At 38.2% G+C, this 26,069-nt stretch overlaps 1 protein-coding gene across 2 annotated transcripts in view; it reads right to left on the reverse strand.

Annotated features, from left to right (window-relative positions):
- Positions 1 to 7,057: 7,057 nt before the first annotated feature.
- CDH6 (cadherin 6) overlaps positions 7,058 to 26,069 on the reverse strand; it is a 124,769-nt gene continuing 105,757 nt past the window's right edge. The window contains exons 7-12 of one of the 2 annotated variants that reach the window (XM_081054589.1): positions 24,326 to 24,579; positions 18,066 to 18,202; positions 15,429 to 15,550; positions 14,290 to 14,407; positions 13,908 to 14,159; positions 7,058 to 9,418 (exon numbers count right to left, since the gene is read on the reverse strand). In XM_081054589.1, coding sequence (XP_080910715.1) covers positions 8,928 to 9,418; positions 13,908 to 14,159; positions 14,290 to 14,407; positions 15,429 to 15,550; positions 18,066 to 18,202; positions 24,326 to 24,579 — 1,374 coding nt within the window. In that variant the 3' untranslated portion in view covers positions 7,058 to 8,927. Of the gene's footprint in view, positions 9,419 to 13,797; positions 14,160 to 14,289; positions 14,408 to 15,428; positions 15,551 to 18,065; positions 18,203 to 24,325; positions 24,580 to 26,069 lie in introns of both variants that reach the window. The other variant, XM_081054590.1, reaches the window with a different exon arrangement.

Raw genomic sequence — 26,069 nt, forward strand, 5'->3', positions numbered from 1 at the left:
TACCACAAGTTGGTGTTTGAAATACCAATATTGTCAAGATTATTATTATATAAACAATTAGAGCTTTTGCAGCCTTGGGTGGAATTTTATATTTCTTGGGAACATTTTTCCTTCGGAACACTGTTCCAATTTTGTAATTGGAACCAATTGCGTAATTGGGGTCAATAGGCAGAATTTTGCTTTCAGTCTCTTTTTTTTCGTCACAGAGCACTTGACCCGATCTTATAGAGAGGGATGTCTTTGAGCCTGCAGCCATCAACAGAGTCCAAACTCATCTGAATTTGAAATAAGGACAAAATAATCTTTTTTTTCCTCCCAATAAATGTTTCTCTCAAGTGAATGAGATTGGACTGTCCATACAAAGGGGAAAATATGGGGCTATGTGGCAGGACTGCAGAACCTGAGTGAAAAGAAGGGAGTTTAATTCTAATTCTTGTGATAGGATCTAAGGACAAATGACCCCACTTTGTTTGTGAAATGAGAACGATATAGCCTACTTTATGGGGCTTTTGTGAGAGTTATATTAAGTCATATATGTGATAGTTATTTCTAAGGTGCTGTGTAAAAGTAAGGCATTATAATCAGGCAGCTAAGCAAAGTTAAAAGCTTTAATAAAACCTTTACTGACTAAAAGGAGACATTTTCTTATCAATGTGCAAGCAAGACACATTTGCCATCGAAAGTTAAGTTTTTGGGACTAGATGGCTCAGGAAGCGATAAAGATGATCAAATATGTCAAGGGAGACATTTAAAAAAAGGGATAAGTATATTATAGGCAGAAGTAGGAGACAATCTACTTCTTTTAAAGAGCCATATCTATTCATAGCATATTTAGAAAAGTATTGAATTCAGGAATATGAGACCTAGAAAAGTGATCTAAAGAAACAGGGTGTCATTCATTATGAAATGTTTGGTCAGGCAAACTAAGGTTAATAATGGGAGATTAAATCATGGCTGTCCTTGAGGGAAGGATATGCACAGAGCAAGGTGTGTGCCTGTCCATTTTACTCCTGTATCCCTATTACCTTGATCAGTGCCCGGTCCGTTGTTGGTTCTCAAATAACATTTGCAGAATGAATGTAAAAGTTCAGGAGTCTTACAGAGAGATACAGCAACCATGCTGAAATTAACATTTGACTTGTTCAAACAAAGTGATACACACTTGTTGGCTCAGATTTATGAAATGAAGATATGAGCTAATTATAATGGCAGGCTGAGCCTTTGGGCTTCCTTAATTATCCCAAAGTTTTGACCATCTCAGGAAGAGAATACTCTTCCCAAGTGTCAGTGGTGAGTAGTCAACAAAACTTGGAATGAGAAGAAACAAGTCTTTCACTGGAGAACTTAATCTCAGGTTTGGGATGGCAAGTAGGTCAACATTATTCTATTACTGATGGCTTCGGGGGCATTCCTGTGAGGGATTCTAAGGCTACATCTAGGAGATACACGAGTCAATTGATTGGAAATATCTACCATGGGCACTGGAGTCAGGATGGTACACAAAACCTCAGGTTTTCATCTTGAAGATTGAATTTGTAAAGGATTTCCTACCTGCTCTTCTGAAAACACCCTCGTGGTTATGGGATATGGCTTGTTACGGTGACTGAAATTGGTGTCAATTGGGAAAGATGCTGCAAGATTGACAGAGACGGAAATTAAGGGGCAGAAACATAGCGGTCTGCTCATCAGACACACATGTGCTTGTGTGTGTACATCTCCCAGCTGCTGTCCAGTTAGTTTGGGCCATATGACTGAGCTGTGGCCAATGGGATGTGAGCAGAAGCAGTACAAACCACATGGAAGCCCTGCCCCTTAGAAACGTCGCATAGGATCATCCAGCCAGCTCTCCTCCCCCGCCGTGTTAAACCTTGGAGCGGTGCGCTCCAAATGGCATAGCTACAAGAGGGTGAAAGGCCCACAACCATCCTAAGCTTCGTTAAGAGTATGACTTAAACTTTATTTTGGAGATTTTGGATTTTGTCTGTTGCAGCAGCTAGAGTGAATTACTCTCAGACATACTAATAATTGTTATGGGGAGTGGTTTGTTACGGTGATGGGAAAGGGCTTAGCCTTTCTAACTGCAGGAATCTGTGTCCTGAACTGTGTCCTTGAGACAGCACATTGCACTTCCTGCCTACGTGACCATTAGGTCAGGGAAATTTCCCAGATCCTGTGGCCTCTGCTTGCCCTGGGCTGGTACAGACCTGGGGGCGGGGTGGGACTTGGCCCTAGCTCCCCCTGCCTCCTACTGTACAATGTACACATCCTTCAGAAAGTGCATTTCTAATAGCATCATTCCTTTCCATGGGTTTCTGTTCCCGACCAGGTTAACTTTAAACCAAATAGCAAACAAACAAAAGCAAAAATAAAACAACATAAAAAAATCAGCTGCTCTGGCATTGGTGATGCTCTGTGTTCCGGTGCCTGGTCCTCTTCAGAGACCTCAGCGGAGGTCAGTGGCATTGCTTAACCATCCCTCTCTTTCCTCTCTTTCCCCAGCTATTCTTTTTGATTTCTTATCTTCCTTTATCACAATCTTACTAATTCCTAACCCCCCCCTACCCCCATGACTGGGCAGAAACAGTTTTTCCTTCCTGTGAACACTTTCATTTGTACCTCTCTGAAGATAACCTCCATGCCACCTTCTGGGGGGGTACTATAGTTAGGTACTGAAAATACTCACAATATATTTACGGAAGCCTTACCCCCTGGACCATGAGCTTCTGGAGAGGAGGAAAAGTATAGTTCTTTGGCTGATGGTCAGATATTCCACAGCACTCAGCGGAGTGCCTACTATATATTGAACGAATGAATGAGTAAATGAAAATCTCCTTTGCAAAGCTATGAATTCTCCCAGTTAAAAAATTATGAAATGGCCTCTGTAGAAATAGGAGGCAGCTTAAAAAAGAACAAGCCTGTAAAATATTATAGCTCTGAATATACTAAAAACATTTTATTTACTCATAGTATCAGAATGCTGGAAGGATTTTATTCTTATTGACCTTTGGTCTGGTTCTTGCCTTTCCTTTTTTTTTTTTTGAAATCAGAGATCCACAGACAAATTTTTTTGGGGAGCAGAGTAAAGGATGGATATTGGGATGAGCAAAAATATCGAACTGTTCTTTTGTATCTAAAGCAATTACCTTGAGGATAAACAGTTTTCCTCTTAATACAGCAACTCCATAAATAACAGAATTCTTGGTGTCCCACCAGTAAGAAGTCTGCAGGGCAGTGCCAGTGACATATATTGCTGGCTGGGAGAAACTACGGTTTACAAGCTAATTATTGTATAATAAGTTGGCTCTCGTTAGCTATCTGAGAGGTTAAAACAGCAGATTTATAAAGATAAAGTGTGCATTAGCATGTACATTTTTTTGAACGATTACAAACAATAGTTGGAGAGAATTGAAAAAAAAACAAGTTAGAAAAAAACAGTTTATTAAGTAATATCATATAAATAACTTGTTACAAAAATTGATTTGCAAAAGGCATATTTACTCTTTGTGAGAAATCACTTTTTAAATTGCATTCTTTTCAGATTTATATGTCCAAGAAAACAAAGGGAAATAAAAGAAGCCATTTCAAGGAGCATTTATTTGCTATTGGACTACCATAAAAGGCCCGGCCACATTGAGCTAAAAAGTAATTGTCTCAACCCCTTTCTTCTAATACAGAAAAGTTTCTCATGTAAACTGTGACGTTATGAAAACCTCCCTAACTAGAAATGTTGATGAAAGCTGAGCAGTGACGGTTTCCATCAGGTGTTCTCATTGCCAGAGATACAAGCAATACTGAGAAAAATTATATGAATTAAGCACGCCAGCCAGTAAATCTCCAAGGGTGGCATCAGCTTCAATTTATACTTGGGAGTATTTTTAATTAAAAACAATCGATACCCAAAAGCTTTTATCTTCTGGGTTTAAAAATCACAAATCACAGTAGGAGAATGCCAGATTGCTTTAGCTCGGTACTACTGGAGACGCATGTAGCATTTATTATAAGGCCGATTCTTATGCAGTTTACTCTCAAAGTAATGAAAATAACCACAAACGAAACAGTACAGTGATTTTGAAGCGTTCCTATATTTCTTCTGAGCAGATCCATTTTATCTTTGCCACAGCATTCCCTCTGAATGCCTAGTAATTCTATACATTTGATTCCTTAATAAACACTAAACTAATAGATCATAGAAAACTAAAAGCTTATAGAAGGTGCCTCTAGACATATTTACATAAATAGCATAGTCTCGCAAGAAAGACCAAGATCTCATTATAGTGGAATGCTTTTTCCACAGCCCTGGTTCCATGCCTCATTTGTCAAATTAACCCCATTCGAAGAGAAATTTGAGTTTGTGGTCCATGGGTTTAAAGAAAAAAATAGAATTAAGTAACTTGTAAAAGCTCTTTTGAAATTAATCTAATAACCCAGTGTCTCTTCAGCTAAGTGCCTCGGTCCTGTCTGAAATACAGTGGGTAATAGGTTCTGTTTCCATCTGACCTCCTTTCAGCACTTTCATCTGCTGGCTCTGTCGGGCTAATGTTCCCCCCAAATTAAAAAATGAAAATGCATCATAAATAAGGTATTACAATATGGGGAGTAGATTAAAGATTGTCTCAGCAATGCTTAAATTAAATTGATGATGCAGAGACCATAAACTTGTGGCTTTAAAAATGAGCTATTTCTTTATTAACTTTTAACAAGTGTGTGAGTCAATGTATTTCTTTTCTAAGAGGGTATTGCTCTCCACGTTAAATATGGTTGGGGCATAATATATTTTAGTAGAGAATTATCCCTTTAGAAAATTATTCCATAAAGATGCCAAAGGGAGATTAAAACTGCTGCAAATGTAATAGTGCTGAACTTTTAAGGGGACCATACTGGAATTCTGTATTCTCTGGAACAGAAAGCTGCTTCTCAGACCTTAAGAAATAATTCATTTTCCTGAACGTCCATATGCTAAGACTTAATCTTTCCACTCTTATAATCTGAGAAAGAAGGCTGAGTTGTAGTTTTAATGTAAACACAGTAGACTGCTTAGATTTTTAATCCCCTGTCACAATTCAAAAAAAGATTTCATCTAGATAAAAATGTAAAAAACAAAATTACACTAAAATGGTCCTTTTCAAAGGATACCTTTCAAAATAGTGGGGATGTGACTTTTTAGAGTGTCCTTCCAAAATAATTACTAGGACTAGGATAAAATAATTTATTTGGTGATTCAATTCCTGGGGAAAATACATCTAGCTGTACCTGATGTAAATATTTAGTTTGTTCTCAGGAATCAACTCTGTTCTTTCCTTTCAATGCATACTTTGTATGGTTCTCAAGTATACAGAATTGAGGAATACCCAAGCATTGTGTATACATTATTATTTCTAATAAAATACCCATTTTCAGGGCAAAGCATTTGATATAAGGTATTGTTCAGCAAATCAAGATATCTAAAATGTATGTACTTGAAAACAAAAATAATGGAAACATTCTAAAGTAAATTTGGATCCATAAAATTTGGATGCTCCTAAGATAAAGATTCAACTTTTAAGAACTTTTTGCACGATGTTTTGGGAGCTGAAAATTAAAACTAACTGAGTTAGAATTGAATTGCCAGGTTTTGTTCCTTCTGAAAATGGAATTAATTTGTATCTGAACCTCCCTTTATGCACCTAAATCATAAAGCTGAGAAGATCTGTAAAAAACTTATATTTCCTGTGCCCAGATGCCCTCTCTTATGGTTCTGTGGAGCCATATTTGCTTTTCCCACATTTGATTTAGTTTTTTATTTGGGGACAAATATTTTCCAGGCCTTTGAGCAGAAAGTGGCTATGAAGTGAAGGAGCTTTAAGGTTATGCACGATGGCTCACTATTTTTAAAATTCTAGTTTATTCCATTGAACATCTTTATGTTTTGAAAAAATTCTCCCCTTTGAGTAGAGGAAAACACGTTCCTGAAAACAACCCGTAAAAGCAATCTGCTTACATTTGATGAGTTTTCAGTTTTTCAGTGATGAAAGCAAATATTAAAATTTTTACTGCTTTCCACTTTCCGCCTTTCTCATCACTAACATCTAATGTCAGGACAGAGACAATGTGAAAAGTGAACTGAAAACTAACTGTTTTCCTCATGATCATTCACGTTGACCCTGATTCTTGACCTGATGTCTCAGTGGGAAGAAAGGTTAGGCCTTGGCAGAAGGATGGAACTGGGGCCCTTATTGTTTTCATGATGTCAGAGTCTTAATGATAGGACAATATTACTCTACCTTGATACTTACAGTACCCTAGTGCCACTATTCAGCACCAGTGTCAAATTACTCAATTTCTTAGAGATTCACTTCATTACCAGGTTTTGTGGTAAGAGATTAAACAGTTATTTCAGTACTTAGTCATATTAACCTGTTCTTGGTATACTGTGTAATCTTCAGGATGAGATAAAATACTCTAACAATTACATTTCAAATATTCCACTACAGAACCACTGACTTTCACTTGTGAGGGGAAAATACACCTTACACTTAAATATTGGAAGTTGCTAGTGTCAACCCGCAGATGTTCCAATTAATGCCAAAAGTTCAAAAGGAAGACTTCAAATGATAGCTCTCTTTTTATAGGACATCTTTCTTGATTCAATTGGTTGCATCACATGAAATGTAACGATAGAGAACTCTTTAATTTTGCAGTAAGCCGTGTGATTAAGGTGCTGTTCTATTGCTATAAATCACTAGGTTTTATTAATTAACTTCACTAAACTGTCTTTTTTTAATACTTACCTGTGACTGTGATACATATCGATTCATTACAGTGAAGTCCTCCTCTAGTGTTTTGTTTGGATTCCTGTGTGGTGCGTGTGTGTGTGTGTGTGTGTGTGTGTGTGTGTGTGTGTAGAACTAGCAAAAGAAAACCCTGAAAGCAGACAATAAATCAAGCATGAAATACTTGGTAGTATACAGGGAAGTCCTTTACAAAATAGGAAACCATTCAGGAAACGCAAGGAAGAATGTGGTTGTACAATTTTCTCACTCTAAATGAGTAAGCCAAACACTATTATTTCTCTTATTTTAAAGGTGCTGTCTTTACTTCTTGGTAATACACCTATTTAAAACTTAAGTAAACAAGTGTGTTTCCAAATAGAAAATATGTGCTAATAGGACATTATCCCCAAATGGAAATGACACTAAGATTACCTGTAGAAAATGAACATTAATGAAAATAAATCCCTAAGACAAATGATTGAAGTCAGCATATTGTTCAGTACGTATATATATACAGAGCCCACTTTTTTTTTTTTTTTAGAAAGTTTTCAAAATAGGGATGTTTTCATTACAGTACTTTGGAAATTTCTGATGACTGCACATGTAGATTCTAATGATAAAAATCATTATAAGAGCCGTACGAAACAAATGATTTGAACCTGCCAAAAGGATTAGTTCAGTTCAGCTGGGTCCTCTGGATAATAACGTATAATGCTAATTGCATAATTAGAGAAATCATAGGTTGGATGAATTTCCATTACTTTTTCTGTCATAGTTTGAGACCATTACTTTATGATTAGTTCAAAGACAGGGATGGCGGGGTTGCCATGGAAACAAAGTTAAAAACAATGAAAAAATATGAAGGCTTTTGAATGCATTTTAATGGTCATCTGAAACTCTCTTGTTGAAGGGAATCCAAGTTTTCCCTTTGTAAATGTCTTCCTAACATGTCACATGAAGTCACCATGCCTTCAACTTTTCATCTATATCTATCACGTTTATATAAGTATATAGGTGTTTCTGGATGTGAAGGACAGGGTGTCAGGTTCAAGTATGGCTGGCTTTCACCAACCCATTTAACTCCAACAGAGGGATTTAAGAGTTGTTTAATCTATCTTTACTAATGAATCTTAACTTTGTGAGAAGTATCTGAAGAATATGAGTTATTGTACTTCACACTGCTACTTTCAAGTATATATTAGAATAATACTGACGACAAGTACAGACAAGGAGAGAAAATGTATCTCAGAAAATGTCCTTCAAGAACTTTTAAACAATAGACTGATTTGTAAATAACCTACTGCTGGTTGAAAATAATTTCAAGTGATCTGTGTACATTCGGTGGCGCAAACTTTGAAATCTACTAAATATTTCCTTTGTTAAATAGCATTATGAGCCATTTTCCGCTTTCCCTTAGTATGGCACAAGAGAGCAAACTTTAGTATGTCTACTATGTAACAAATCATAGTTAACTGGTAAGGAATGAAGTCTTATTATCTTTTTGGTTGTTGTTGTTGAATGTTACCCTACAATTTGCTTCTATTCATAAAGAGGAAGGAGAATCTTAAAATATTGGTGGATTTCATGTTTTGAATAGTCCTTGGTGCAAGAACAAGTTCTTGAAGAATCAACAGGATGGACGACTGTCATTTTAAATTCTTTGTGACAGAAACACACGTCCCCATAGAGTTCCTTATCTCCTTGTGACCTAATACGCCGGGAACAGTTGTTCCTCCCTCATTTCTTTCACCGAAACTGTATTTTATCATCAAAGCACAACCCCTCATCCCACTCGCACGTGAGATGTCCAGTCAGAGCAGCCAGCTGACCCGAGTCCGGGGAGCGCGCAGCGCACAGGCCAGGCCGGCGGGACCCAGCGTGTTACCACCCACTCTCCGCGCTCCTCCCCGCGCTCCTCCCCGCGCTCCTCTCCAGCACGCTGCCCGTTGGGCTGACATGGTTAACTGGATGCACTAAAAAATAAACATTTGCCTCTTGGAAGCTCATAAAAGTGTCCTTAGAAAAAAGTCTCTGACATCGGCTCCGCACGCCTGCCGCCATCGACTTGTGGACCGCGCAGAACAGGGAACCCGGCACGGAGCCGTGGATGCACAGAAGGAAAGAGCCACCTCACGCACGCGTTTCAGGGGCGCGTGGGGAAATGAAGAAGGCAACGCATTAGGAGTCCTTGTCACTGTCCGCCCCCCCGTACATATCCGCGAGCTTTTTGAACCGAGGGCCCCAGTCACTCAGGTAATCGTACTCCTGGTCTCCATCCGTGGTCGCCGACCCCAGCGAGCTCAGGGAGTCGGCCACGGAGCCGGTGCCCTCGTAGGCGTAGGTGGCCAAGGAGTCGTAGGGCGGCGCCGTGGGGTCCGCGTCGTTCTCCTTCAACCTTTGGTTAATGAAATCTCGGACGTCGGTGTTGTCGCGAGCGGCTGGAGTCCGTCGGGGCAGAAACAGCGCTTCGGGCACGATGTCCCTGCGGAGCTTGCTGTCCTCTATGGCCTCGGGGTTCCGCAGGGTGCCGATGTCAAAGGCCTGCGTGTCCTCCTCTCCGCCGCCTTCGTCGTTGTAACTGACGATGTTGTCTCGGATGTCCTCTTTGGAAATGATCAGCGGTTCCTTCTTCCGCTGCCGCCTCAGAGCCGCAAACAGCACCACGGTCACTGGAAGCAGAAACACCACAGAAAGGGAAGGGGACGTTAATTGGCCACGCCGTCAATGCCGGCGAGCAACACGGGGCTCCGGGGCGAAGTTTTAAAAGTTCTCTAGGAAAGTGCAGACTCAACAACTTTTCTCGAAGGATGCGCTCGCCTTCATGCATGATCAAACCAGGACCCAAAGAAATGGAATAAATGTTTGAAAGAAGGTGACAATTTAAGTAGAGAATAAAACGTTGTCATATTTTTTTTGTCAGTAGTTCCGTTTTTGCTTTGAAATGGCAAACTAGTTTCAAGGTAAGGAAAAAGATAAAATACCAATAAAAAAGCTCAGCCACAGTGAGAGTACTGTAATAAGAGTTCAAATTATGCTGAACACCTAAAACGCTCTGAAACCGCTTAAAAGCACAAGGCTGGCACCTTCCAAATGTGTCGAAGGGTTTGCATAACTCCACATCTAAAATAACTTCTAAACTGTGCCTTCTTTTTTGTTTTCCTGAGAAAAGTGTAAAATTATTTTAAAACCCAAAGTAGAGATGTGAATATTTGCAAACCTTTCCCACATGGGAGGAAATATTACAAATAATACCTGGGGAGACCCACAGACAATCCAGAAAGCTGTTTTGCCCATTCGAAGAGGTCAGGAACTAACACACAAGCCAGATTACTTCACTTGGAGCCAAACAAAATAAATGCATTTAAGTGGGAACTTCAAAAACAATCTCTCAAAGATTCATGTTCTGTAAATGTGTTGCTGGGATGCTCATTCTTTTCATTTTTCCTCCTAATTCGAATTAGAGGCAAAGCATGGGTTGTATTTAAATAGCTTCTGATGTTTCTTCCCAGCTCGCTAGATAGAACACAGCTGGCTACCTGTAGAGAAATGCATCTACAAATGGACATATGTAAAAACATAGCAACAGCTTAGAGGGGAAATAACCATCCAGGGCAGACAATGCATTGTTAAACTGGATTTGTCCAGGGGAGTTGAGTAGAGCAAGTACCAGTAGCATCTCTTTATTCTCTCATCCGTAACATGGTCCCATTTTTGTGAGCCATGAAAATTGAATTATTGCAATAAGAATTACAGAATAATGGATTTTGGTGGATATGTATGTCTACCCATATAATAATGGATACACGCACACTCGTGTGTCATTATCTTAACATTTCAGATGTTAATAGTATTAATAATTGATTATCTACTGAGAGAGTTCTATGTGTCAAGCACTGGGCTAAGTGCTTTACATACTGATCTCATTTAATTATCTAATAGCCCTACAAAATAGGTACTATCATTACAACCCCACATTACATAGAGGGCTTAGAGATGTCATGTGTACAAGCAATTGGAATCCAGGTCAGCCCGACTAAAAAGCACATATGCTTAATTACCATGCATGTTTGGATTATTGACTGTTTCTGAAGGAAATGCAATTTTGCCATTTTCAAATGTGTGGTTGTGTAATTGTACACATTCTCTTTTGCTACTAGAGAGTATTCTGATGTTTAGTTTGTAGCATCGTTTTCAGGGTATTTATTCATTCACTCAATAAGGATTTATGTAGTGCCTACTCTGTGCCAGGTACAGTTCTTGGCACTGTCAAGGACAAAAAGTTGATCAAGATCTCCATCCTAATGAGGTGGGCAAGAGTGGTGGTGGTGGTGGTGGTAGATGGAGACAAGGGGGATAATAAATAAGAACATTAATAGAAAGTGATAAGTAGAGCATAGTAAGGAAGATGGGAGTCCTTCTGTGTATGTTTGAGGGGCTGTATATGTATATGTTTTTTGGGGGGGAGATTGCATCATTGAGGAAGTGACATTTGAGCAAAGACATGAGGAGTCAACCAAAGAGTTCCCTGATGAAGAGAACAGAGCTAGAAGAAAGGCCCCGGAGAGGGGGTGTGCCTGGAGACCAGCCAGGAGACCCTGTGGCTGGACCAGAGGGAGCAGGGAGAGGAGAGACACAGGGAAGGGACACCTCAGGTGAGGTTGTGGGTGCTTCTGCATGCCTTCATTGACTCTGCGGTGTGGGTGGGTGGACAATAACAGGGCTTTGGGCAGAGGGATGCTCACAATATGCCTTTTATACTGCTTTGCAGTGTGACTAGTGATGTGGATTTGCAAAACACGATTGTAAGAACAGCCTCTGGGAACAGAGAACAGAATTAAGCTAACTCACTCTCAAAAAATTTAACTCTGATGTACACGGATGGGTTCCTTCCATCATTTAAGACAAGATAACAAGCATTTATCACATCCTAATTTTTCCTGCTTAAGTTACCTATATCTTTTGTTTTAGTCCTGCATGCACCAGAAAGTTCAGTTGTCTTGGATAAAACTAGAAAGGAGCAGGCAGGCATTTGAGATCAGCAGACCGAGGTTTACTTAGAGGATTTGACCTTTCGAAGTCTGTTTCCTTTTCTGAAAAGAGAATCAATAACACGATGACCAGTGTTGTTGTCAGGAACGAGTTAATATATGTGAAATGTTTTGCAGACTGTAAAGCACCAGAGAGACATGAGATGTAGTAGTTGTTTTACTGTTGTTTTACTTTTGTAAATAAAACAACAAATGCCACGCTATCCACATTCTTGACTGCAGATTTCCTCCTACATAAATCTGGCTTTCCTTCTCTTACAAACTTTCAGGTTTGCTTCCATTTTCTTCAGTTGTCTCACTTTTAGTTTGGGCTCTCTTTTAGCCTGGAAGTTTCCCTTCCATAAGCTCACAAAATAAGTACAGTACACTGTGGAAGCACCAAGGCTGGGGGGAGAAGACCTGAGTTTGGAACTTTGTTCTAGTACTTGTTAGCCGTGAATCTTGGCTACATGACTACACATCTTGGTGCCTCAGTTTTTTATATGTACGATGCAGATAAATACATACCGGATGATGCTGAGGATTTAGTGAGATAAACATTTGTAAAGCACCTTGCCCAGTGTCTCGCCCATGATGTGAGCCTAGTTAAAGGTTAAGTCCCATTTTTCTCCTTTTTTATTAGGTTCAGAATTCTGAAGAGTGTCCGCAGGATGTAGGAGGGACTGAGGCAAATTAGGAGACATGAGGAGATAGCAAACTCATTGAAGGAAGATGAAAAGGGAGGATGAAGGGAGCTGGTTAGAAGGAAGGAAAGGGGAAGGAGAAAATGGGTAGATGATGAGGGAAAAGAAGAATCACCTTTGAGATGAGAGTCAGCTCTCCTCCTATAGACCACAAACGAGTCCATGGAATTCTACCCAACCCAGCCCTTCTAAAAGAAAACTTTTTTTTATGTTAAAATATGTTCATATCCTTCCTTCTCTTCCAAACGTCCTTTACAATATTTACAGACTCCCCCTTGGAAACACTGATTTGTCTGCATACTGTCAGTGTTTATTTAGCCTCATATCTTAAAATACTTTCCCCAACGATTAGTTGACAAAGAGAATCACAGTTCTGTAGTTGAGTTTCAAGGCTTCTGTTATAATTAGTAAAGTTGATCTGGAATGTGAGGCTCTTGAGAGGGATCCCTACGCCATCTGTTCTTGGAGAAACGTAGGTCTTCCCTTACTCTTCTCAAAGTCACTGTACTGTGATTTTTTAAAAAGTACCCCATTCCCATGTAATCCAGATTAACTCAAATTTATTACTCCCTCCCCACCCCCATGGTGTGGGCAAGCTCTACAAATCTTACTTTTATTTTGGAAAGGACTGCAGTAGCTAACATTTGATTTCTTAGTTCACAACAGTCAAGCGTCTGTTGAACATTTTGAGCTCAACTGTGTGCTTAATTAGTTGGTTGGGCGTAAAAATTTTATTTGAATCATCGACAGGCCTTGATTTTTGCTTTTATTACATTCATTTCTTTTAGGTCCCAGATTTATTTCCTTGGTCATTGAAGTTCTTTATCACTGAGAATCTGATAAAAAATAGACATTATGTATGGCAACCATAGGACAATGCTAAAAAGGTAGTTATTTAAATGGGTAGATCAAAATAACTTGGCTGAGTTAGAGAAAATGTCATTGCTTTGTATTTTCCGGTACGACAGAGAAAAAGTCACCACATTCCTCTTTCTACTTTCTCATTGATTTTTTTTTAAACTTTAACTTTGTAAAAGGGCTTTTATATGCCCCGTGCCCGAAGACTCTCTCTTTAAAATTTAACAATATTTGTCATGTTAAATATTAACCAACAAATAAAATGAAAAGAGCATATTGATGTTGCCCTCCAATCCTCCTGAGATTCATTCCCAGTCTGATAGGGAAGAGATTCTTTTGGTGCAGCCCTTCCCAGGGTAGGTAATGACATGGGCAAGTTTCACATCTCCAAAGCTCTATTCAAGTAAAAACTAGTTCACCGCCGAACAACACAGATTCTCAGCATATCACTCTACTCACCTAGATCGAGCTGCATGCCTTAATGGGGGAGGCGGATACAGCTAGAGTGTCACAGTACCAGTGTGTGCCCCTCCGCACGGGGAGATAGGATGCAGGGAGAAGCAGTTTACCTAGTAAGGTGACGATGCACAAAAGGATGGCGACCAGAGCCCCGGTGCTGAGTCCCGTGGGGTGGACGAGGGCCTCTGCGTGGCAGGACTGCATGTTCCCATGGTGGTCACATGCGCAGACTCGGACAGTCACTGTCCCCGTGCTGCTTTGGACGGGGTAGTCGTTGTCTGAAATGACCACGGGGAGGAGATAGGTGCTCATCTCGTGTCTACTGTAGCCATTTTTCCGAGTGAAGATTCCCGCCGTGTTGTCTAGAACCAGAAAGCGAAGTGGTAAATGTATGTGGACACGGCGTCATGTATATTGGGTCAGTTGTGAGCGGAATAGATAGATATGTAAACAGATATAAATATATAGATAAAGGAACTCGGGCTCATTTACCTTTGTTGTCTTGAATGGTAAAGTTGGAGCCACTGGCTGCTTCCGGGGCCAAAGAGAATGAGAATTGGTGCCCACTGTAAGGGTCATCCTTGTCAACTGCCCGGAGGGTCTGAATCAACTAAAACAGAAACCATAAAGCTGTCATACAGTCTTACTAACTTAAAGTGTTTCTTACAGCTTTGCAGTAAATTGTTTGACGAAATGACTTCTAGTTTTAATTTAAAAATCGTAGCCTCTAGAAATTTGACCATGAATCTACTCTATGCAAAAAACTGATGGGTTGGAAATAGAGCAAAGGGTCATTGTTTGTTGTGAGGCTGTCCTGCGCACTGTAGGAAGTTTAGCAGAAAGCCTGGCCTCCCTCTAGGTACCAGCAGCACCCTCTTCCTTGTGACAATAAAAACAGGTCCCCTGGGAGACAGAATCACCCGGGTTGAGAAACACTGCCCAAGAGTGATACAAAGCTGCAAAATATCACAGAGATCTGTGGCAACATTGCAACTTAAGAAAACGGAGGCGTTCTTTGGACAGTCTGTTTAGAAATGCAATCTCGGCATATATGTAGCCATCAACTTTCAAAGAAGCTAAAAAGAAAATTTGTACATAAAACACATCATTTCAGCTTCCCACTTTAACATGCATTTTAGAAGTGCACTTCTCTTTTGACAAACTGTAGCATAATTTTTATATCACTGGCAGAAAAGACCTATTTCAGATGGGGACAAATGTGTAAAACGTTCATGAATTTGTATTACTTGTACAGATGGGTAATGTAAATAAGTGGAACTATGAGTTATAGGCATTTGTAAAGTATGTTCCAGTTATTACTTTCCAGTACATATGGTGATTAAAACTATCTGCTTACCAATAAAGATTTTTCCAATAAAGCTGTGACTAATCTATTTTAATGAAAACTTAAGACTGATTTGGAATCAACATCAGACTTTGAGGCTGATGAACTTCCAGTTCTTAAAAACTGTTTGTTCCCTTATGCAAGTTAAACATTCATTCTGGTTCTTATTTTGTTAGCATTCACTTCATAGGTAATTCAAAACTGGCCCTTTGCTCTGTTTATTATCTAAATTATTAGATAATCCAAATTAATCTGACTAAATTAATTTACTTTCTATGAAACTCACCTGATCTGCTTTTGCTTTTTCACAGACAAAGGTTTCATAGAATTCAGCAAATTCTGGGGCATTGTCATTGACATCTAGGACTTTAATATATAGAGGTACTCGGCTGCTTTGCTTTGGATTATCTGCAACGAGCCCAAACAAAAGGAATAGGCCTTTATATGTCGGTCACCCATCCGCTTTAGACAACAGCCATTCACTCCTTTCTCATTCATACACAGAGTCCCCAAGGCTGCTGTGAGTACCAGAGGGCATTATGTACCAACCTAGTCACAAAAAAGGAGAATTAGATTGTTTGGTACTCTCGGTCCATCAGTACACCTAATGGAAATATCTAGGAGACAAAGCACCTTGAGTTGCTGTAGTTCAACTGTATAATAAATACCAGAATAACACAAAATAAAGAAAAGCTATCCTGTAAAGGAACTTTAGAGCCAGATTTTAAAGGAAGCCAAGAAAGCAGGCAGACGGGGAAAATGTGTACAAAAGGAAGAGGGGAGGTGGGTGGGTAAGGGGATGAATGATTGTTATTGGTCGTAGTTTTTTAGTTTGAGTGCTGAATAAGACCTAGACATTGTGCTATAGTATCTTATTTAATCCTTACATACTTCTGAGATAGATACAATTATTGCCCACATGTTACAGGTGAGGTAACTGAAGCCCGGAGAAGTTAGGTTATTTGTCCATGTTCACAGAGATAGGAGTGGAGCCTAGATTCAAATTTGGGTCTGTCTGACTCCAATGCCCAGGCTGTTCATGTAGGATAATGATAGAGCAGAATCAATGTTTGAGGACCTGAGATGAACAAAGTACTTTGGTTGTCTTCTACGATAATCTCCTGGCGTAAAAATCGGGAGTTGGAGTCTCTCACCTTAGCTTTTATCATTCACTTAACTCCTATGTCTATTCACTCACTCACTTCATAAATATTTAGTGAGCATCTAATAATCTAATTTATGCCAGTTACAATTTGGGGTACTAGAGCACATGGGGAACATAGCAAAGATCCTGCTTCCTGGAGCATTATTTTAGTGGGGGTAGCAAACTGTAAACACATAAATGTGTAATGTGTCAAATGGCAAATGCTATGGAGAAATTAAACAGGGAAAAGGAATTGGAGAGAGATGGAGGTGCTACTTTGAATGGGATGACCAGGGATGGCTTCTCTGATGAGATGACATTTCCACAGACAGGAATGAAGAAAAAGGGTTAAACCATTTGAATATTTTTGCCTCTCCAGATAGAGGAAATAGCAAGTGCAAAGGGCCTGGAGAGGGAGTGGCCTGGTTTTAAACAAACTCTTGCTTTCTGTTACAACAAAAAATAGTTAAGGAATTTAAACAGTAAAATTCTTAAGCACCTTCACACACAAAATTTTACTCACACTATTCTTCCAAAGTTAGAGCTGCTGAAGATGAAGTTTTAAATGTCTTTGCCACTAGCCATTTCAAATATGTCACAGAAACGTTAAATCTTAAAAAAGGAAAAATTTTGGTACAAAGCTTAAAAATACATGTGAAATGACTACTTCAGTAAAAATAAGCTTTCCTGATGTTATAGAAAATGGTCCTTTTTGGTGGGAAATTATTTTGTAATTTTAAGGCTTTGAGTATGGTCTGTCATTGGTATCCACATTAATCTTTCCATATAAATTCTGAAGAGCAAATTCCTATGTAACAAATTTATAATGAGTTCTCATCACTATCAAAAAGTAATGCTTCATTTTGCCCATATCGGTTATTTATTATTCTACTCAATATCCTTCAATCACTCCAATCTCATGAGGTATACTGACAAAGAACAGTACCGTATTATATCATCCGATATGGAATATTTCACACTAGATACCCAAGTGAACTAAAAATGTTTGTACTTTTATAATAAAAAACAAAAACTAAAAAAATGAGCTATAATTTGGAAGCTTATTTTCAAACATTTAAATGATATTTTAAAGATAATTTTCTTTCATGTACTTAGGTCTACACATTGTGTATACATTGCACTATTTTAACCGTGTACAGTCCTTTTATTTGAAACATTCTTTTGGCACTATTTTTCTGTGCCTTAGATGTCATGGAGACTGCCATAAAATTCCTGCTAAACAGTTTATTGATTACTTGGTTTGTACTGTTCACTTTGGTGTACCATGGAAAAGTTAAAACTTATATCTCTTAATTCTATAACAATTTTGAAATAGAAATTCTACAGAAAGCTAGAGGGTGAGTATCCAAAAGATTTCTAAATAATGCCTACCTTTTAGAATATATTTGATCCCCCCACCAACACACACACAATGTACAAAATGTCTAACCAACCAGAAGCCCATTTTTTTAGCTGCTTCTGTAATGTTCTGACTTACAAGAGTTTTGGAATCAAATCTGACATACCAATTCAACCTCACTTGATAGATGCCCTCCGATCCTATTGTTGGGAACAATATTTTTCTTGAATGATAAACTACTGCACGTTCACGTTTGCCTCTGCACTTGTGACTGAACTAACACATGTCTAGAAGAAACCTTATTGCCAATCATTACAGGGCTCTTTCCCTCAATATGTATCGAGCAAGTCATCAAGTAGCCCTTGCGGGGACACCCCGTCTGTCAGTAGGGGACAGCGGGGGTATGAAGCTGGACTTACTGATCTCAGTGGCTATCACTGTGATGTTGTGCCACAGCAGTGTTTCTCGGTCAAGGAGTTTCGATGTAAAAATGGAACCATTTCCAGAATCAATGTTAAATATTCTGTCCATATCTGTATGTCGATCCACCGAATACCTGAAAATGCAAAGTAGAATTTAAAAAGGTTTTCTTTGTATTTGCTATTCTTATATCCTAAAACTATTCCCAGAATATCTGTTACATGAATTTTTTCTACCTATAGCACGTGTGTGACTATCTATAACTTAACATTAAACAAAATGTTCTGAGGAATTAATTCTTTACGACTGAGGTCTTAAGAGTAAACCTGTTAGATAAATGGCATGATTTTGAGTATCTCCACTAAAGTCTCTCTTTTTAAATATATAATTTGGATTAAGTCTGTATAGTAATTGTTAGAATTTAACTCCGGTTTTTAGAGTGTCAGAATGTGTGTGTGTGTGTGTGTGTGTGTGCGCGCGCGCGCGCACGCACGTGCATAGGTAAGGCTATTGGCTATTTGTCTATTATCCATTTTATTTTTAAAGTTGTTAAGTTCAAAGAAGTAAAAGATGGCTAGTGTGGCTGAGGTTAGTAAGGAAGGAGATGGATTGTAGAAAGATGGGCAGCGATGATAAGGAGCTGGGATATATTCTAAGCGTGATGTGACTCTACCAGTGGATTTTAAGGAGGGGAGTGTCACAATCTTAGTCACGTTTGATGAAGATCACTGGTTGAATTGAGTAGAATGGTTGGAAGTGCTGATGCAAACTGATAGAGGAGTGAAGAACACGATTTGGGGAAGATCATAAGTTCCAGTTTTGATGTATTGAGGCTGAGGGGCCTGAGAAAAGCCCAAGAAGAGATGATCTAGTCTGAAGGTCAAGGTAAAGGTCTGGGCCGACAACCTAGATTTCTTATTCCACTGTCTAGGAAGGGAATGTCTAGTGAAGGGAGAAAAACACTACGGACAGAATTACTTAAAGGATGAACGGGACAACATAGATCCACAGGGACTGGAAGAGTGTCCAGAGCAGAGCAGGAACTTGATAAATATTTGAGTTTGGAGAAATCAAAGAAAACCAAGAGTGATGTCTTAGAAACCAAAGAAGGACAGACTCTTCAACACTGAAATTGGTGGAAGACTAGTAGATTTTGAGAAATGTTATCTTGTTCATAACTTGACTATTCATAAATTTTTGGAATAGCTATCTAAGGGGAAAAGAAATGTACACTCTGTGTTATGGGGGAGGGGACATTAAAGAGAAAACTCAGAGGAAAGTTGTTATGTTAAGGCCATTAAGGAACAAAAAATTGCCCCTTTCAGCTGGATTCTCAAAATGTACATCGTAGTAGGAGATTTAAAAATGTTACCTCAGTAGAAACACAATTTAAGTAATAGTCATGACTTAATAGTCATGACTTAAGGATTAAGTAATGACCTAATAGTCATACACATGTGGAATTATTATGAATGCTCTAACAAAAATAAGCTTTTGTTACTAACTTACAATAGTTACCATGTCCAAGATTCTATTTCAGTTAATTATTTCATTTTAAAATATAGCTATTGAATTATAATAAATAATATATTTTATCTTAATAAAATCTATTTTTGTCATCTAGCAGGGGTCAAAATAAAATAGATATTCCATTAATGTAGGCTGTGTAACCCTGACTTTAAAGAGAATGAATGAAGATCACCATATATATATATATATATATATATATGTATGTGTATATATATATATAATATATGTATATACCAACTTGGGTTAAAATTTCAGTTTCAATTTATATAAACCTAATGTTTTATTATCAAAAGGGTTGAAACAGATGAAATAGCTATTGTTTTTTCCATTTCTGTCATGAATCAGCATTTATTAAGAATTTAGGCAACAGCATCGAAATTGCTTGATCACCTTTCTTCATTTTTAATTTGAGAATGATAAATATTTATAGCACTTCATTAATTACCAAAAAGGAAATCTCAATATTCATAGACTTTGAGAGATATTTAATAATCATCTACAAATATATTCTTTCCCTCGCGAAAAATGTCAAACTTAAGACATGTTGCTTATTGCCTTTATCAACTGCTACAATTATATACAGCTGTAAGCTTTTCTTGTTGTCTCTTTTCTTCCTGCTATAGTTTGAAGTTTTACAAGTAATCATATTTTCCCATCAAGCCTTGAAATAAAGGGAACAGGGTGAGGCTCTTTTAATTGAAAGCCGCTATTGATTTTAAAGAGAAAATAGCTATTTAGGAGATACCAAAATGTACATTATTTCTTTAATTGGGAGATTTAAAAAAAATAATAGAAAACCTAAAATGTCTACATTGTTTAGGAAAGGTGCTTGCACACAAAGCTTTACTTATTGGTTGTTTTTCTCTCCAAAGCATTTTTAATTTATATCTAGGATGTTTACCATCTAGTCATATTAATTGTAATCATAACTGATAAAGAACAAGGTAATCAGTCCCACCACGACTGTAGCGGATTATCCTGCTAGGTAGCTCTTTTTTTTTTCTCCTCTAGAATTTTATTGTAGTCTGTGATTTAGTAATTTGTCTTCTAATGCATCCCAAGTCAGGAAGATTTGTGGGTTAGGAAAGGAAATGTGTTTGCATGTAAATTTTTCACAATATATATTCATAGTGATAGTTTATGATACTCTTTCATGGAAATCAAAGGTCATTTGTGATCAAGTTATTGGAAGAAAATAATTTTATGTGATTGCAGAATTAAAGATTTGTGCCTGCATAATGATATGTCAATGTTTGGGGGAAGAATTCTCTAGCATTAATCGTGCACCTAATATATTGTCTACCACCTAGTTGTTCAATATGTATGTCTTGACCTGACACAATAAACTACATAGAAGAAAACATAGGTACTAAACTTATGGACCTTGGGTTCAAAGAGCATTTTATGAATTTGACTCCAAAGGCAATGGAAGTAAAAGCTAAAATAAACGAATGGGATTATATGAAATTGAAAAGCTTCTGCACAGCAAAAGAAACTATTGACAAAATAAAGAGGCAACCAACTGAATGGGAGAAGATTTTTGCAAACAGTGCCTCCAATGAGGGGCTAACATCCAAAATATACAAGGAACTCGTGAAACTCAACAACAAAAAAACAACCCAATTGAAAAATGGACAGAGGACCTGAAGAGACATTTCTCCAAAGAGGATATACAAATGGCAAATAGACATATGAAAAAATGCTCAACATCGCTAATCATCAGAGAAATGCAAATGAAAACCACAATGAGATATCACCTCACCCCAGTCAGAATGGCTATCATCAACAAGACAAATAGTAACAAGTATTGGAGAGGCTGTGGAGAAAAAGGAACCCTCATACACTGTTGGTGGGAATGCAGACTGGTGCAGCCGCTGTGGAAGGCAGTGTGGAGGTTCCTCAAGAAATTACGAATAGAATTACCATATGACCCAGCAATCGCTCTCCTGGATATTTACCCAAAAAATCCGAAAACATTTACAAATAAAGACACGTGTACTCCAATGTTCATTGCAGCTTTGTTTACGGTGGCCAAGACATAGAAACAACCAAAATGTCCTTTGATAGATGAATGGATAAAGAAGTTGTGGTATATATACACCATGGAATACTATTCGGCGGTAAGAAAAGATGATATAGGAACATTTGTGACAACGTGGATGGACCTTGAAAGTATAATGCTAAGTGAAATAAGTCAGACAGAAAAAGCAGAGAACCATATGATTTCACTGACATGTGGTATATAAACCAAAAACAACAAAAGAATAAGACAAACAAATGAGAAAGAAAAACTCATAGACACAGACAATAGTTTAGTGGTTACCAGAGGGTAAGGGGGGTGGGGGGTGGGAGATGAGGGTAAGGGGGATCAAATATATGGTGATGGAAGGAGAACTGACTCTGGGTGGTGAACACACAATGGGATTTATAGATGATGTAATACAGAATTGTATACCCGAAATCTATGTAACTTTACTAACAATTGTCACCCCAATAAATTTATTAATAAAATATTAATCAAAAAATATGTATGTCTTGAATAACCAAAAACTATGTATGAATATACTTTCCTAATATAAGAATCAATTTTATCCTATAAATGGAATAACTAGAATATGCATTTCTATACCAATATATTTATGTATCCTTCTGTCCTTAAATATATATATGAAATCCATATGTACCAAGGGAGAGCTGACAGAAAAAAACTTACAAATTAGCTGACAGCTAACCCAGTCTGACAAGCTAACTACTTCTTTTTACAAACATAAAATACTATGGTGGGTAAAAATGGTATTTGTTATAAAAAGAAAAGTAGACATAAGTATTCAGCCTAAACTCCCAGAAGACATATCTCTTTCAATTAAAAGCATGTTGACCGATCAAAGAAGTAACCAGAGCTCCTATTTGTAAACTTTCAGCATTAACACTTTTAAATTGGTCTTGACACTGACTTGCTAAGATTTCTTTCTTTACGCAGTTAGAACAGACTCCAAGTGAGAGAATAGTTGTGAAAGTTCTTAAAATTATTTGTGTTATACAAGTGAAGGCCAGCACTTATTTTCCTTAATAGGATTAAGTGTACATGAAGGAACACTTAGATCCATGGAACTCACATGTTGCTAGTTTGGGTTGACCATAGTCCAATTCAAGGAGTCTACAAACATTCCAGTAGAATGATAAAACAACCGTCTACTATCCCAGTGATTTAAAATTACTCCCTGAAAGTAAGCCGGGCATTTTTGTGTTTTAGATGTGGTACTTGTCATAAGATAGTCTTTGAACAAAGGGCTCATGGATGAAATGTTAGAAAATGACTGCCTTAGAGTTTCAAACCTTTATCTGCAGCAATATTCTTAATGCATAGCCAGTGTGATCCTTTCAAAAGGTAGTTTTGGATTAGATAATGCTTCTCCTCAAAGCTCTCCACTGGCCTCTTACCTCAATCAGAATAAAATCCAGTCTTCACCAGGGCCTACAAACCCACCACCTAACAAACCACCCCGTAGCCTCCCACCTTACTTGTCCTTTCCTGGCTGATTCTCTTCTATCCGCATAGACCTCCTTGTTGCTCCTCCTACTTGCCAAGCAATCACACCTTACCCTTGCATTTCCCTCTTCTTGGAATGTTTTCCCCCCACACATCAGCCTACTATTCATCCCTTCATTTCATGAAAATATTTTCTCACATTATGTCTTACCGAGGCCAAGCCTGACTACACTATCCGAGATACCTGTCGTTCCCATACTCTGTCTCTTTTTACTGCTCCCATTTTTACCTGACATATTATATATTTATTGTTTGCTTATTTCTGTCTGCCCCAATCAGAATGTAAGCTGCATGAGGTCAGGACTCGGAATTGGTCTCCATTGTTTCCCCAACCCCTTAGACAGACATGCCTGGTGCCAGGCAGGTGCCCTGAGGAGAACGTATTTGTGAACTCTCTGGCAAGAATTCCTCTAGCTTCTCAGCTGGCTTGCTTTCTTTATGGGGCATAATTTACACAGTGATATTCTGGTTTAGCACTTGTCTCATCCAGTCAACTCAGCTACTGGTTAAAGGCTGGAGGCTGGTTGACTCCAGCACTTTCATAAGATTCTAGAATCCTGGAACATCGGGTCTCAAAGAGCACTGAGGTTTTCTTGCAACATGATTTACAACTAAGGTATAAGGAAAGTACAGGGGAAATAGAGGTTGCTTACATAGTGTAAGTTGGATCCAGCTGTATTAATTTCCCTAGGATTTCACAGACATATATCATGAAGCAGTTCTCGTTTTTATCCATGTGTGCAAAAGAAAAAAAAATGCGTCCAAATAGAGCATAATTCTGCCACTAAGTGTTATACAGTGGGTTTTTCCACACTTGAGAAACAGACTCTCACAATGCTTTCTCCACACCACTCTTTAACAAGTTTAAGACCTTAAAAAAAAAAAATCCCAGGCCATTCAAGGACGTTATGTTATACCACTTCTATGTAAGCAGTAAACTCCTTATAGCTCATTTTATGTTTATCCTCCCCAAATTTTGTGTTTTTAAAATTTATGCTGCTGCTAAAATCATGTTTGTGTTGAGTAAGGAGAGAAAAGGTGCTGTGGAGAGTAGTTTTTCAGGAAGACACAACTGTCAAATTGGAAAAAAAGGATTCATCTTTTCCAACTTGCAGGCAGATATTTGAATATAAATCGACTGAAACATATGAAAGGGACGTGTCGCAGAAGTGTGCTTACTTGACAGGATTCCTGGCAGCATCTGGGTCTTGGGCTGTGACTGAGCCTATCGTCGTGTTTATCTGAGCATCTTCTCTTATTTGTAGGATGTAGGCCAGTTTGCTGAAGACGGGGGGCTCATCTACATCTTCTACGAGAATTCTAACCGTCGCTGAATCTTTAAATGGACCCAGGTAGAGAAAGCGGGGTTCAACGTGAGGGTTGGTGGCTTCCACTTTGAGGGTGTACACTTTCTTCTTTTCAAAGTCCAACAGCTTGGGAAGAGGGTGGAATTGACATCATTAAAGCAACCAAGACACAGAAAACCAAGACATGTCCCATTTTTAGTTCCAATCACTGATAAGTGAATATGATCACATCGCTCAGAGACATCACTACGTAGTGTGATACTAGGCAAAGGCATGGGAGTTTAGATGCCACACAGTCTAGGGGAAAGTGTGGGCTCAAACCATGCCTGCTGTTGCCTTGAAAATAGATGCAGGGGTGCAATGTATTATGGGCAGAAAAGAGACACTGGAAGCGGGGACAAGTTGGCAAATATGTGGTAGATTTCTCTGGGTCAGATTTTGTCACATCTGGCTTTAACTGAACACAAAATGACTGTTTAAAATTTGCCACTATCTGGTCCCCACCCTGAATCATTAAACTAAAGTGTGTGTGTGTGTGTGTGTGTGTGTGTGTGTGTGGTGGGGTAGTGGTGGGGCCGTGGTGGGAATCTTAACACCTTCCCTGGTAGTTCTGATGTACAGCCAGAATTGAGAAGCGCAGGCTTGCATCATGAGTCCCTCTTCCTCACTCAGATAAAATTGATTAAAAATGTTTTTTTATTTTTTATTTTGCATGAGGTGACAAAATATTCCAAGTGCTATCCTGATAAAGACATTGGGCTAATGACGTGCCAAAGAAAATAATGATCACTGTTGTCAGAGGTTTTTAGGAAAAGTATCTCTGCTTCCGGAGACATAGTGAACCCAAATGCTTCTTGCTGACTTTTAGTTTTAGATGATAATATGACAAGGCTCACTAGAAACACAATTAATCAAGACGTTAGTGAATGTGATTTAGTTGGCTAGGCAAAATTTTAGTTTGAATCTGATAAGGGACCAGAAAAATTAAAAAGGTTAATGCACACTAATGGGCTTCCTAATTATATTATAGTATAAAACATTGGTCTGAGTATCAGTTAAACATGTTTTATTGTGTTTCCCGTTATTAAGACATGTAATCCAAAGTTAAGAGGAAAAATGTTTCTTATTTACATTTCCCTGTGCTTATATTTAACAGCAAATATAACAGTGTGCTAAAAGGGAGAGAGAAAATATTACATTCTGCATGATAAAAGTGAAGTCCGTGAAAATAGTAACCAAAATTAATATTATTTTTAGCTTTGAAACAGTTTGTTTTTTTTTGTTTTTTTTGTTTTTTGCCACACTTGTGTTTACTGCTCTGTGGTGCTAGACAATTTTGGGGGGTTAAATAATCAATAAGTACAAAGGGGAAAATAGGAATTCAGAATATAAAATAATTAATATTGTGTCCCAAAATAATGAAAAAATACATAGGGGAAAATAGGAATTCAAAATATAAAAAAAATTATTATTGTGTTCCAAATGTTGCTAAATAGTTTGCAGGAAATCTGTGGTCTTTATGTCTCCTCTCTTTCTAATTCAGATTATCTGTTATCATTGCTTGTATTTACTCTTTTCCTTCAAACCATGTATCAGAATTTGTCGTTACATGTCTT

This window comes from Rhinolophus hipposideros, assembly GCF_964194185.1.
Source record: "Rhinolophus hipposideros genome assembly, chromosome: 7".
NCBI lineage: Eukaryota > Metazoa > Chordata > Mammalia > Chiroptera > Rhinolophidae > Rhinolophus > Rhinolophus hipposideros.